Source organism: Nilaparvata lugens, chromosome 4 (assembly GCF_014356525.2).
Source record: "Nilaparvata lugens isolate BPH chromosome 4, ASM1435652v1, whole genome shotgun sequence".
Lineage (NCBI taxonomy): Eukaryota > Metazoa > Arthropoda > Insecta > Hemiptera > Delphacidae > Nilaparvata > Nilaparvata lugens.
The window spans coordinates 54,780,459-54,795,833 of NC_052507.1; the positions used below are offsets into that span (position 1 = coordinate 54,780,459).

Genomic DNA, 15,375 nt, shown 5'->3' on the forward strand with positions numbered 1-15,375 from the left:
AGGTTGAATATGACTTGAAAACATAATCGATGGTAGAACTTATAAGGACGGAAAAAACCGTTCGTACAAAAATCGATGTGTATGTAACTGGCTACATAGTGGCAGGCTTTTGTCTCGCTGGTTGAGTGAAAATCTGCTAACATTGAACCATGAGAAAACCTTCTTTCTGACCTTTTCGGCGACTCAACATGGACAGCCAACAGGAGATGAGATAGTAATCAAGAATCAACGGAATAACACTTCATACACAGTTCACAGGAAACAGTCACAGAAATACCTGGGAGTTACAATGGACTCTTTTCTGCGCTGGGATCATCATCTCAATGAATTATGCGGGAGACTAAGGAAGACTATCTGCAGATTCAGGATTCTGAGGACACTGGTCGACAAGGGATGTCTAAGAGTTATCTACTTCTCTCTAGCTCAGTCCCTCATGCTGTATGGGATTGTGGGATGGGGAGGTGCAAGCTTCTTGCACATCGAACCCCTCCTCAGGGTACAGAAGCTGATCATGAGGGTCATCAACCAGAAGCCTCCACGCTATTCATCAGACCAGCTATTCAATGAGTTTGATGTGATGGATCCAAGACAGCTTTACTCCAAGGAGATACTATGCAGATTACACAAGAACCCAACAACATTTCAAACCAGAAACCACAACCACAACACCAGATACAGGAATCTTCTCATCACTAGTGTTGCAAGGAAGGCACTATACCAGAGACATTTCAATCATTTAGCACCAAAATTATATAATCTACTTCCTGCAAACTTTAAGCAGATTAATCATCCTAGAAAGTTCAAAACAATAGTACACAATTGGTTGATGAGCAAAGGAAGACAGAACATAGAAAACATTATTTCAAATAACAACTAACCACCTAATGACTTACTAAACACTAACTAATTAATAATACGCACAAAAAAACAACAAAACCTACTCTAGAACATGGTACGCCATAGTGGAGTAGGTCAATTTCCACACACAAAAAAACTAAACAAGTAGAGGACACATTATAAGAATTTTTTTTGTAACTAACTATTGTATGTAATATTGTAATTTATCTAATATTTTGTGTAATTGATGTTGTAGTTTTAGTTTTTTTGGGAAATAAACATTTATTTATTTATTTATTTAATTAGCATTGGAGTTGCTATCCTTGTCTACAATCTGAAAAAGGAGATAGTGCTACCCTTGTCTAGCTCCGCAACGTCGCCAGTTCGTTTCTTAACAACAATGTAGAATTATAAATAATTGACAAAATATTTAATCTCAATATAATTATAAACATTGATTACATTGATAAACATTGTATTATTGAATCATTGAAAAATATCAAATTATATATAATCGATTATTTATAAAGGAAATCAGCAGTTGATATTACGTCATATATACCGCTATCAGCTATTCTCTATAGAAGGCAGAGAATCGGCAACGCTGTTCTCCTATCTTCCTCCATTGGCATTATAACGTGGACCTCACTATAGAAACTATAGTTCCATAGATACTCCATAGTTTATCTTTGTATATAATTTGTCATACCCTTCAGTATAGTAATATAGTTGATCATAGTCTGTAGTTTGTCTACAGTTTCATTTGTCTACTATGGCACAACTCACACTTGCACTATTCAAATCACTCGGCGACGAAGCATGTGTTTTGAAATGGTGACGCTCAGACTAGGCGATTCCGTAAAGAGTGCTCCACGATTGTGCGACTACGTTGCTCGGTTGTTCGAAGCGAGCGACGCATGCTGCGATGCTGGTCGCCAAGTGTCTAAGTATCGAGTATGTCAGGTTTGGGGCCTAAAGTGAGGTTAGGAGTTGGAGTGTAGTAGTTAACTTTCTGGCTACTAGCAACTAGAGAAGTGGGGATGAGCATAAACAGCGACTAAATGCATATGGTTCTATTTACTGGAATAGTCGCACGATTTGAGTAGTGCAAGTGTGAGTACAGACTGAAAGCACCAAACTTGAGTGAAAACCAACAGAGCTGGTGAAAATTATGGAAACAGCTTAATGTTTCCTTTACAAGTATAATTTGACAGTTGGTTTCATTGGGGATCCAATTTGAATGAAAAAAATAATTTTCTTTCGTTTCAAAATTTTGGTCCGCCATCTTGGAACCGCCATTTTGAATCAAACTTCATTTTTTCAAATAGGAAAGTTGTCATGTGGAACATGATTTCGATACAGAATTTCAAGAGAAAATGAATGGCGAAAACATACTGCACATCGATATCTCAAACAGTTTTAAAGTTATTCACATTAAAAGATGATGATAATCCCTACAAAATTAAAATAAATGAGTGCATTAAAGATCTAAAAAGCAATTCAACTATCAAATTTTGCTTTCTCAAGTATTAGTAAACACTTACAGTAACATATTCTAATGATATATTCAACACTTTAATCAGAAAATTTTGATCTGTCAGAATTTTAACGTACTCATTCATTGCATTTTGTATGATTTGTTAGTATCTTTGAACACGAATAACTTTGAAACTGTTTGAGATATCGATGTGCGGGGTTCCTTGTGACCAACTCCCTGGTTAAAAAATTGAGTTTGATTCAAAATGGAGGATCCAAATGGCTGACCAAATTTTTGAAGCGACAGAAAAGCAGTTTTTTTTTTATTCGAATAGGACTCTCAATGAGACCTACATCTCTCAAGTGTGGACCAAATAATCATGAACACACACATCTCAATAACTAATTTTATATCTTCGGCCTCCAAAATAACAATATCAAATCTATTATAAGCTATTTCTGTTTTGGTCAACACTTGGGAGATCGGCATCACTATCCTTGTCTTATAAAATTGTAGTTGTCAATAACTCCATTTCAAGTGTACAAGTCTGCAAATACACAAGTCTCCCAAAGTGTGAACACTCTAATAAGAATCAATGATATTATAATTTCTGAAACTATCTGAAGAAACGAAAGAAAGGAAGAATAGGAATTAATTCATACAGTATTGCAACACTGCTCTTGTGTGATTCAGTGCTGCTCTTCAAATTTTCTTAGATCAATTCCATTACGATATTAAATTGTTTGAACTTGTGATAAAGGGAGTTTCCATACAAGTATTTCCCCTTCTGGCACCCAAACAAAAGCTAATTTGTAGTCTCTCTTCAACGAATTTCCCTGACTCAGCAAGGATTGATTGCAAGAGAGGAAACAAGTAGTGATTGATGTGGACATTATTCAAATGGGCATTTTCAAAATTCTACTAATGTCTGTTGTTTCTTGATTAGGTTTATTTTTGTCGCTATACTCCAGATCTTCGTGTTGCTCCTAGACACAAACTTAGCTATTCAGTACAATAATTATTTATTTAAACCAATGTACCACCTAGAATACATTGTATACAATGATTCAAACTATTGAGGCAGTTTTCTTAGCATTTGGTACTGTGTGGAGAATAGAATGTCATATGTGATGAATCTTCATGGAAATAACAAAAATTTACAAGAAAAATATCTTGAATTCAAACACCTACTTTTTTATCATACCTGAGCGCATTTATAATACTATCATCTGGATTTCTAATTGAATCTACCTCATAAACTACAAGAAACAAAATATCTCTATCAGTACGTTCTAAATTTTCTCAAACACAAATAATTCAAAAATTGAGTTAAAAACCAACCTTTTTTATTCTGAGTATAATAATATGCGGCGACACACGCATACGTATGGAAAGCACCATTTCGATCACTATAGTCGTCTGTAACCGTTATTCTAAGCAGCAAAAATAGCATCCAACTAGTACGTCTGTACATTTAGAACTGAAACCTAGCGCAACGTGCCACCAAGGGTAACTGTAACTGCTACAAGTAGCCGTTACTCATCAGGAACAGCGACAAAGTAACAGTTACTGATGGTTCCACCATAAGAACGTTCAGAAAATAGGGTATCAAATAAAGAAAGAACTCATTTTTAGTAACTGTTATTGAGCAAAAGTAGCAGTTCAACCCAAATGGAAATCAATGAAAACAACAGACGTAAATGGGAAGTCCTAGAAATGCAGAACAGATTCAGAGGTCTGAACTCTACAGGTGGAAGAAGACGAAGGAGAAGAAGAAAGTCGAAAGTGGAAGAGAGAAAGAAGGTGAAAAAAAGAGAACAGAGTGTCAGGTAGGGAGAAGATTTCATTAGTTTACTCGAGCTGCAAATAATTCAATTTGCAAAAACTTGGAGAAACCAAGCTAAGACGTTTGCTGTCGATAATTTCAAGATTTTCTATGCTTTTTCGCAAGTGTTACAACTCTGTCATGATATTATGTAAGCTTTGAAAAGAAAGCAAACTCCTTGATTGTTCAATTATTATAGAATTTGAGTATTACTAAAAATCTGAGCTCATTCGACTCTCAAATACGATAATGATAATAATGGAAATAGATAAGCAACTATGCTATTCAAATTGGATAACTTGACACAATTAATCATGATACTTATTATTCTTTAACCATGAAAAATAAAATTATAAGTCATAATAGTTATTTTGAGAAATGGTAGACTGGTTACCTTCACCTATCAATCTTGTTAGACATAATTCTGAATCACTGTTAAATAATACATCAGAGACCGCAAAGAATGACCGAAACAAAATAATATTCTATATATTATATAGAATATACTTGATGAGATTTATGTTAGAAATAAAAGCAAAATGCAATGTTACTGAAGAGAAAGTCTGAAGGAGAAATGAGGAGATGAAAGCGTGAAAGAGGGAACACAAGAGGAGGAAGTAAGAAACCAGTTCCAGGATGGAAAAACGAACATGGTGATGAAGGGAAAGTGAAGAATAGAAAAAATATATTATTATGACAAAAGATAAGAAACCGAAAATAGTTTCTAGTTATTTTAATATCTACCATCAATATCACCTACACAAACAGAATAAAAAAATTGAAGCGTTGAAATTGAAAAAATTCAAGATATCTTTCGCTGAAGGTGATATCCACATGAACCCAAGGCTTGTGTGTAGATTAGGGGACGGCTGGTGATGAAGATAAGAGATGAATAGATTTAGTTTCAGGCGTTTTCAAACCTCTGAAACCTCAAAAATAAGCTTTGAAGAATTCGTAAATGAGAAAAACTTGAAAAGGCCAATGACAAGAGGCATATGGAAAGGACAGGACAAGACAGGTTTTCAAAATTCTGAGACCTCATAAATAAGTTTTGAAGAATTCATGTATGAGAAAAACTTGAAAAGACCAATGACCAAAGCCAAGAGGCATATGGAAAGGACAGTTGCAAGTTGCAAGAGTGTTGTATGCCTCACACTGTTAGGGCCTCTCTGTATTCACATGTAGCCGTCATGTGAGGGAAGCATGTGCCATATATGTCACACTCAATCTCGGAGTGATTTCGCCAATCGATATCTAGCATTGGGTAACACACACATGGCACTGGCCGGCTGTCTCACCAATTATATTCACTTGTCTACAGCTTACATAACATTGTTTGTTATTGAAATCCATTAAATTTACTTGCATATTTTACATAAACAAAGCATTTCTGATACAATAATTTAAGAGCAGCGTACATTTCACCATACAAGTGGATAGTTTAATTGACTTGAGCTAGTGGACATGGATTAACGACTTTTCTTGCAGAGCATAACACCCACGTGAGCCTTGGGCTCGTGCGTGGTTGATAGGAGGAATGAAGAGATTTGAATGGATTTAAAGATTAAGGTGAGTTCTGAACCACACTTCCAAACGCAGACCCGTGAGAACTTAGCTAATGTAAGCATTGAGCACCTGAATTTCTGACTACTTGCTTGTGGAAGTAAGATTCCTGTGTTATCAGGGATTTCATAACTATTTTTAGAAAAAGATTTGATAGATATTTTTGAAAAGAGAGACATAGACAGGCGACAGCTATTACAAACCAACTCTTTTATCCTCATTCTCATAACTAATTTTCTAATCTTACTAGATATATATAAACCAACCAAGAGAAGCATTTTAAAATACAACAAAGACTGAAAAAGATTATATCTGTCTTGAGGCAAGGTCAAGAAATAGTATATTTCCTAGAGCAGAAAATGAGATTTTTCCGGCTCGAAATCGGTTTTCAAATCCGAGGCCGTAGGCCGAGGACTAGAAAAGATTGAGAGCCGGAAAAACATTTTTGCCCGTGATGCGAACGCTATTTTTCGCCACACACAAAAATAAACTATATATATGAGAATTAGTTGTTTACTAAGCACTTCCGAAAGCAGAAGTGGAAGGTGATAGCTCTAGCAAATCTGAGGTAATATGAATATCAGGAAATTGTCCAAGTATTTTTATTTTTTATTCTGATTTGTCTAAATAACCTAAAAGATGATGTTCAATTATGTGGGAGGTTGACTTTATACTTTTTTATTCTTTCAAATGACAATAAGATGATATTATTATAAATGTTTTAATTATTGAATAATGAACACAAATAATGAAACGTTTTTTGATCAGCTGTTTTTTGATCACCTTTCTTAGTTCCATGTTAGCGGCTGGAAAGGGTACTCTTTCCGGCCTAGGCCGGAAAGAAACCTGTTCTGACGTCAGACGAGAGTCGTCTGCAATGTCTTTCAGATCTACGTAGGGACTGAAAAACAGCTGCTTTCTGTGCAGTGTGGCGAAAAATGTTTAATGAGCTAATTACAAATATAGTACCGTACTTGTTATTTATTTTCAAATTATTTATTTATTACAGAAAAAAGAAGACTACAGGCATTAAGCCCAAAACAGTCTTCACTACTATTTACTATCGTATTAAGCAAGTTACTAGAAGAAATAAAAATAAGAGAATACAGTACATGCAATTTACAAATACATAAGAAAGTTGATAAGTATGAGGAAAGCATAAGTAATTGAAAAGTAATCTAAGTATAAGTAATAAATAGAGAATGAAGATGATAAGTTATAAGAAGAATACAATTGAGCATAGAAAAAGGTCAAGGGGAAAAATGTGCCACTGTGGAAAGAAGATTGATGGAAGCAGAGAAGAAAAGAGAAAACAACAAATAAGATTTACGGACATCATATTAATTGAACTCATTCTGAAACTTAATTCAATGAGGAATAGCCTAAATAATGCGCCTTCTAACCTCACTAACAGGGTCATGCACATCAACACCTTCACAAACGCTATTGAATAGCCTCAGAACTCTATTAAGTGGAGAGCAGAAGTTATGAAGGGTCCTTGACCTTGGTACATGAAAGTCTCCTAACTCTTCTGACATTGAACGTGTGTACCTGGAAACCAATCCTAGAGAGGAGAGCGGGTCAATTAATGCAATTTTTCAAAAGTGACACCACAAACATCAATGAAAACCTGTCACGTCTAGCCCTTAAAGAGTCCATATTGGAAAGGGATCTCAAACGTCCAGAAGGGAAACCCAGGGGAGAGGCTCTTCTAATTGCATATAAAATAGGAAGCGAAGAAGCTTATTCTGTACGTGTTCGACTCTTAATGTATCCTGATGAGTAGAGGCACTCCAGACAAAGAGGATTCCAGGATAGGCAAGATTTTATTATCATATCCATCACTCTTAGTGATTATTACTCCTTTTGAACCTTTCTTTTTACCCGACTTATTTTGCAACTTGATTAATTTCTATTCTGTTAATATTATTAAATATTGAAGTGATAAACATAACCTATCTTTGGACTATTTCTATGAAAATTCGGTAAAGGAACAATTTTAGGCTATAAGCCTTGTTGCTTTTGCAATCACTCAATGAATTATGAATGTTATTGTATCTATGAATTTATGAATAAATATAAATAAATAAAACACAATGATTGGTTAATTTGCTGAACTCATCCCATTGTATAATACAATTTAACATTAGATCAATCCATAGTTTTGGAAGGAAGGATCTTTGTCTTAGAACCCCAATACACAGTTATATTTATGTAGTATCGTAATATTATAAAGCCGCATCGATTTTGAGCGTGATGCCCACATGAGGTCCAGCATTAAGCGTGTGTAATGAGACATCTTCATCTATATTAAACTAGCCGTCAGGCTCGCTTCGCTTGCCAAAAATGAGGGCTCCGCCCCCTGGACCCCCGACTGGATCGTCCAAAAATGAGATCAACGGGCTCGCCTCGATCGCCTACATTTTTCATTTGAGTATGCTTCATTCCATCAGAAAATGAAAGTACTGAGAAAACACAGAAAAGCTGAGAAAAACGCTGATTTTGGGCGTATCTTTGATGAAATATTAAAGTCACCTCATCACAACATTTTCAGACCCTAGCTAAACCTCTGTACCAAATTTGAACATTTTCTGTCTATTACTTGATGAAAGAACTGAGAAAACGCAAAAAACCGCTAATTTTGGGCGTATCTTTTGCGTTATTTCAAATTCCTTCTAGCACAACATTATTACACCCCAGCTGAGCTTCTGTAGTAAATTTGAACATTTTCTGTTCATTTGTTCTCGATAAAGCTGAGAAAGCACAAAAAATCGCTGGAAAAACGCAGATTTTGGGCGTATCTTTGAAGTTATTGCAAATCCTATCATATTAAGCGAGCAATTTCTGTATTTATATATCTGGTTATTTTATATCTGGCTATTTTTATATCTGGTTATTTATGTTTAACGGATCTCGAAAACGGCTCTAACGATTTTCACGAAATTTGGAATATAGTAGGTTTATGATATAAAGATTCGATTGCTCTCATCCTTGAGAAAACTCGCTAAACGACATTAAAAGGATAATTCATCCTTGGCTGAAACAGCTGTGGATAGTAAAAAAGTGAGTATGTGAAAAATCAAAATATTGCATCCCCGAAATTCATAAGATGACGTATAGCCAGCTGTGAAATATAAACACGATCATTTTAGAGAGTTGTGTTATGTTTATCAATAAATAAAAATAACGAGCGAAGCTCGGTGCCCCGATATTTCCTTCTAACACAACATTATTACACCCTAGCTTAGCTTCTGTACTAAATTTGAACAATTTCTGTTTATTTGTTCTCGATAAATCTGAGAAAAAGCAAAAAAAAACGCTTATTTTTGGACGTATCTTCGACGTTATTGCAAATTCCTTCTAACACAACATTATTACACCCTAGCTTAGCTTCTGTACTAAATTTCAACATTTTCTGATCATTTGTTCTCGATAAAGCTGAGAAAACGCTAGAAAACGCTGGAAAACGCAGATTTTTGGCGTATCTTTAGAAATTTTTCCAAATCCTTTCTTAGTGCGCCTCTAAAGGGCCAACTGAACATACCTATCAAATTTGAACGTTTTTGGTATGGTAGATTTTTAGTTCTGCGAGTGAGTGAGTGAGTGAGTCCGTCAGTCAGTCAGTGAGCGAGTGCCATTTCGCTTTTATATATTATATAGATAAAGATGATAATTTAAATACCTAGTCTGATTTATAACACTTTGAATCTGACTCCCACTCGTGAAAAAAATCCAGTAACTGACAATACTTTTTGTAAGAAGTATCTTGTAAACTTGTTCTATATTTGTGTTTATATTTTGTATGAATTTTTAATGAATAAATTTAATTTGATTTTATTTTGATTGATGCTGCTGCTGCTGCTGATGATGGTGATGAGATGAGTGGACCAGCTTTAGGTGGGTTCCGAACCACCTGGAAACGATCCTCAAACTCATAAATTATAAGTAGAGAAGTATGAATCTCAACTAATCCAAGTGATCGCTCATCAGCGCGACTACGGAGCCAAATTAGCTTGGTTAATTATTGATTGAAGTTGATTTGAAGTAGGACTTGGTAATAACAATATGACGAAAGGAATTTACTCTGATCAAGTATGATTCATGTGACGTTCATGAATTTCTGAAGACCTGATTCCCAATGAATTTCTGCTCAGTTGGGCAGAAAAACAATTCTCGCAGTTCCTCTTATTGGAGAGTACAAACATTTACATTTTGCCAATGCTGAATGCTGAATACACCCATAGTAATACACTTGAACTAGAACTTTGTTCGGTCTTAGGGCCCCCCCATTACACCAGTATAGTTTTAATAAGTTTTGCGAGATATCTTGTTCCGTTAATTTATTATATATTATAGAGTTATCGATCAGATTCTGCACGATATGCGGACAAATCTATGCTAGTAAATCTATGCGTATATATTGAGAAAAAATCTTATAAGGAATAGAACTTGACGCCTTTAGCCGTTTTCACACTTACCGATTGTCGGCCGACACTCCAAATTGTCCTCCTATTGGCTCAACAGCTGATTTTCAGCCAATCAGAGGACAATTTCGAGTGTCGGCCGACAATAGGAAAGTGTGAAAACGACCAAAGGTGAAGTTGAATTTCGCATTGGGGTTTTTACTTTCCTTGACCTGAATTATTCTCGTTTAAGGTGCATTTTCGTTTATGCGTAAACTTCTGCAGTCGACGACGACAAGCATTGTTTACATTCATATTGTCCAAATTTCAAGTGTGCTAAAACAGCTGATCAAATAACCTTTCATTATTTTTGCTTATTATTCAAAACATTTCTAATAATATCAACATATTGCCATTTAAAAGTATAAACTCAACCTCCCCATTAAAGCATAATTGAACATAATCTTTTAGGTTAATTGGACAAATTGAAATCTACCCAATCTGAGATCCTCACCCTGTCGTGGTCGACGACGGCATTTACGCACAAACGAAAACCCAGATTTAAGAATGAGGCTTGCAGTTCAATGAGCAAGGAAAGTTGTGTGAGTGTACCTACCACACCAGATTTTTTATCATTTGATTATATGCAAGTTCGTATATCTTGCAGTAATATAGTATCTTGAAATAATATTTTTTATCATTTGATTATATGCAAGTTCGTATATCTTGCACTTATTATTCCTAATCCGATCAGTAATTCGACGATTACTTGACGAAATACTTATTTCGCTAGCCTTACAAAAATATGCAGGTGTAAGGGAACCCTAAGTTTTAATTCTAGGATAAGCCTCAACAGTTGAACAAATAAATAGATGAATAAATAAATGTTTGACAATAAATAAATGTACTCACAACAACGGTGCTGGCTATGCCGACTTCATGCTGCTTGTAATGAGAAAGAGGTGGGGATGAGGGCTGACTGGAGGGGAGGACAGAGGGCTTCGAGGAGCGGTCGTACTTGGGAGGGGTGGGGGCCACTCGAGCCCCCCTACCACCCAACCCATCACCACCCCTCCCTGGCGTCAGCTCGTCGTCTGTCAACTGGGGGCAACACACAACAACAACTAAATTTATGACATTTTCAACACTGTTATCACATCAGATTATAGTGAGATTCCCGTTTCAAAGTCAGAGGATTTCATAGAAAAGCATTGTTGTCACATTTCTTTGACCATCGCCTTCTATAATGGATAGTAAGTTGTGACTCAAGTCATACCAGTATCTGATCTACTATTAGTTTTCAGATGGAGATTACTGAGATATTGCAATTATTCAAATGCTAATAGATTAATAATAATTATTAAAGGAAAATCCATGTCATTCCCGGGCTGTCAAATAATTTTTGAATAGTAGCGCTCATCGAATTTCCATCTAGCTGTTTACCCTGTTTTCAATATTTTTGCAGTAGCAGAAGTCTTCGGGATGATTTAGAGCATTTAATTTGGCTCATCTATTTCACTATCCATTAGGAACTGCAATTAATAATCTATTTTGAACTATTTTCAACGACACTACAGGCTATTTTTGAATATTATATATTAAAACTAGTACTCACATGTGGAGCGCTTTCGGATTTTTTAAATCCATTATCAACACTGTGTTGAGTGTTAAATTAGACTGTAGTGTGGTTGCAAATAGTTCAAAACGGATTTAATTTTGATTTTCGTTTAGAGATAATTACTGATATTAGTTGTTTATTCTTGTTAATAGTGATCAATTCCATCTCATAATAAATTTTAATCATAAAAATATAGCCTACACATTTAATAAACAATATAATTTGATAAACATTTTTATAATCAAGATAAAATATTCTGGTCGCTCACTAAACATCTACGAAAATATGGGAACAGTACAGACTTGAAAAAGGATGGAGTTATCTCCTTTGTCTAATAACAAACAGGGATAGCAAACCAATGTTTACCTGATTATTCTGACTTTGAAACGTGGATACCACTACAGACTCCTTCATTCATGTAGATTACAAAATGATATAATAGAATAGAATGACTTATCTGTATGATAATTCATTCCATTTATGATTGTATATTATCAGAAAAAGAGAATGAATTCAATTTAACATTCACAAATCATAATAAACATACAATATTATCTTATCAGGAATGATAATATTAGAATTCTATGTCATATAGGCAATATAATGCTTAGTTGAATCATAGATAAAGTGTATAATTATTATTTCATTGTTAAACTAAGCGGGATCAATAAGATATTGTAATGCGAGTTTCTGCGAGGATACGATCAGCTAATTCAATATTGTTGATCCATGTAAAATGACGTTAATCCTAGGGCCGTCTTTATAAACGATTTTAAAAAGCTCTATAATGAATATTAAAAGCTTCTTCGCCCCAAATAAATAATTAAAACTAATAAAAACGAAGAAATGGAAGAAATGGAAAAAAACGGAAGAAAAATGGAAGAAAACGAAGAAATGGTGACAAAATTTAAATGTGTTGATTCATTATGGAGACTTATCACAACATCACTCACAATATAACTATAATGATAAATAATGAGAAAAGTTTGAAATTGGACTCACTTTTGAAATGTTGGGAAACGAGGATGACCTTTTCATGCTCGAAGTACTAGAGCTGCTATCCGATTTTAAAGGCTCGAAACTTGTTTCTGAAAAAAATCAAGTGATGACTGGTAATCAATCGATAATTTGTTCATTTCACACAATAATAACACATGCGAAAATAAAATACAGATGAGAAACCAATAAACAACGTAGGAAAAAGAAACTGAACATCACAATGTTTACTGATTCCAGATTCCACAGAATGTTGACAGATTCCTGAATACAACAAATAGTTTCAAAGAAAGAGACTAAACATCAAAATTTGATTTTCGTTATGGTTTTTATTGGATTGAACAGGTAATGAAGGATTCAATAAGTAACTCAAATTGGAAGAAGAGGAACGTACAATAATCTCAAATCAACTTTGAATTGGACGTTTTGGTCTACTGGAATCATCCTATGATAGTAGCTACTCAGGCAAAAATTCAAAGTTTTCACACCTAGAACATTGGCATCTTCATAAAAGTTATGAGTTAGGCCTACTATTGAAGTTGATTCAATTAGCATTCTGTATTGATGTGGACGTTATATAGTTGTACATTTCCTTATTGAATAGTTACAACTTATCTGAAATAGTTCAAAAATCTAGAAATAGTAAAACTCATTTGTTGAGAATTTGCGAAGCTAGTTCCAGTTACTAACCAATCTCTATTAAGCTCAGTTACAATAATTTGATAATGCTTAAAAATGTAGCTGAACTCACCCGAGCTATTTTTATTCCATTCATCGATCGAACTGAAACAAAAAATGAAAATCCAAGATTAAGAGAGAATTGGAGCAAATAACAACAACAAAAATTACAAAACAAATGAGATCCGAAAAATGTACTTGTGATACATGATGTACATTATTACAAGTATCAACATTTTACAAATTCAACAATTCAATGAAATGAATGTATACAACAGCTAAATTATTTCTTTTGAAGAAGACTGAATAGGTTGGTAACTATAAACAAAACTAAACAAAAAAAATCAATATTTCCTGAAAGATTTAGAGAAATTTTAACACGTTTATTGGACTGAAAATGCATCCAAAAATGTAAAAATTGTATTTGTCCATGAACCGCTAGAATATGACTGAGTCATACAAAATTACGGTCAAAAGTACATTATAATTCACATTACAAAAATGAACGAGAACATAATTATTAGAGAGGTATTTCAATGAGAACGAAGGATTAACAAATGGAACCAAAGGATAAATAAATTAAAATAAATAAGTAAAATTTTATTGTCATTCAACTGATCATACTGAGCCACCCTATCAGAGTATGAAATTATTCTTATGGCCTTCTTTTGAAGCAGCAATATATTCTGGACAAGTGCGCTGTTACCCCATAGCAAAAGTTCATAGGATAAAGTGCTCTGGAAAAAGGCAAAATTGGCTGACCTTACATACGACTCTGGAACATAGCTTATCAAATTTCTTAATAAATATATGACTCTGGAAAATTCTGTACTAACATATTCAATATGTGCCTCTCATGACAATTTACTATCATGACACCCAGAAACTTTACACTACCCAAACTACTCTCTGCAGGTACATTTCTCAGAGTGAATACATTTTGTTGAGTTTTACTCTCATTGAGTAAAAATCCGTTTGCTCGAAAACAAATCGAAGCACGATAGGTACCAATCAAGACTCAGATGCCCATTAAGAACGTTCGATAAATGAAAAATATGTTTTCGCCCCACTTGGATGTAATGAGCTGGTGGTTTTCGTGCATCATATGGAGGCCGAAAGTGATTGTTTTCTGACCAGGCCGGTAAAATTTTTACGGCCCTAGGGCTGTAAAATAACCTTGAAGTCAGCTGATTCTGATTTGAATGTGAACGTGTTTACAAAATAGTTTATGAAACGGAATCAGTTTATGCTTCTAGAATTAAATAAAGTATTTTGCAATAAGATTCTACAATTTTATTTGGATGAATGAAATACAAATAACATACATATATTATAAACTATTCAAATTCGATTATCAGAGTAGGATAGAACTTCTAACCTAAACTTCCACAGTCGACGACAACAAGCATTGTTAACGTTGACATTCATATTGGCCAAATTTCAAGTGTGCTAAAACAGCTGATCAAAAAACTTTTTATTATTTGTGTTTATTATTCAAGAATCAAAATATTTATAATAATATCATCTTATTGTCACTTGGAAGAATAAAAAAGTATAAACTCAACATCCCACATTAAAACATAATTGAACATAATCTTTTAGGTTATTTAGACAAATCAGAATGAAAAATTAAAATACTTGGACAATTTCCTGATATTCAGATTTGCTAGAGCTATGACTTTCAGTTTTGCTTTCGGAAGTGGCTAATAAACAATAATTATTCTCATATTTAAATATTGTTTTATTTTTATGTGTGGCGAAAAATAGCGTTCGCACCACGGGCAAAAATGTGATTCCGGCTCTCAATCTTTTCTAGTCCTCGGCCTACGGCCTCGGACTTGAAAACCGATTTCGAGCCGGAAAAGTCTCATTTTCGGCCCTAGGTGCGAAATATACTATTACATACAGCCCAAGAATATATTACAAATATACCAAATTAAGGTAAAAAGTAATCAAGGTTTTTTCTGGACATAAAAAA

The 15,375-nt window shown here is 34.3% G+C and overlaps 1 protein-coding gene across 3 annotated transcripts in view; it reads right to left on the bottom strand.

Annotated features, from left to right (window-relative positions):
* LOC111052517 (ubiquitin carboxyl-terminal hydrolase 4) overlaps positions 1 to 15,375 on the bottom strand; it is a 56,312-nt gene that overhangs the window by 15,076 nt on the left and 25,861 nt on the right. For all 3 annotated transcript variants that reach the window (XM_022339227.2, XM_039425882.1, XM_039425880.1), the window contains exons 11-13: positions 13,471 to 13,502; positions 12,726 to 12,811; positions 11,018 to 11,206 (exon numbers count right to left, since the gene is read on the bottom strand). In XM_022339227.2, the coding sequence (XP_022194919.2) occupies positions 11,018 to 11,206; positions 12,726 to 12,811; positions 13,471 to 13,502 (307 nt within the window). The remainder of the gene's footprint in view (positions 1 to 11,017; positions 11,207 to 12,725; positions 12,812 to 13,470; positions 13,503 to 15,375) is intronic.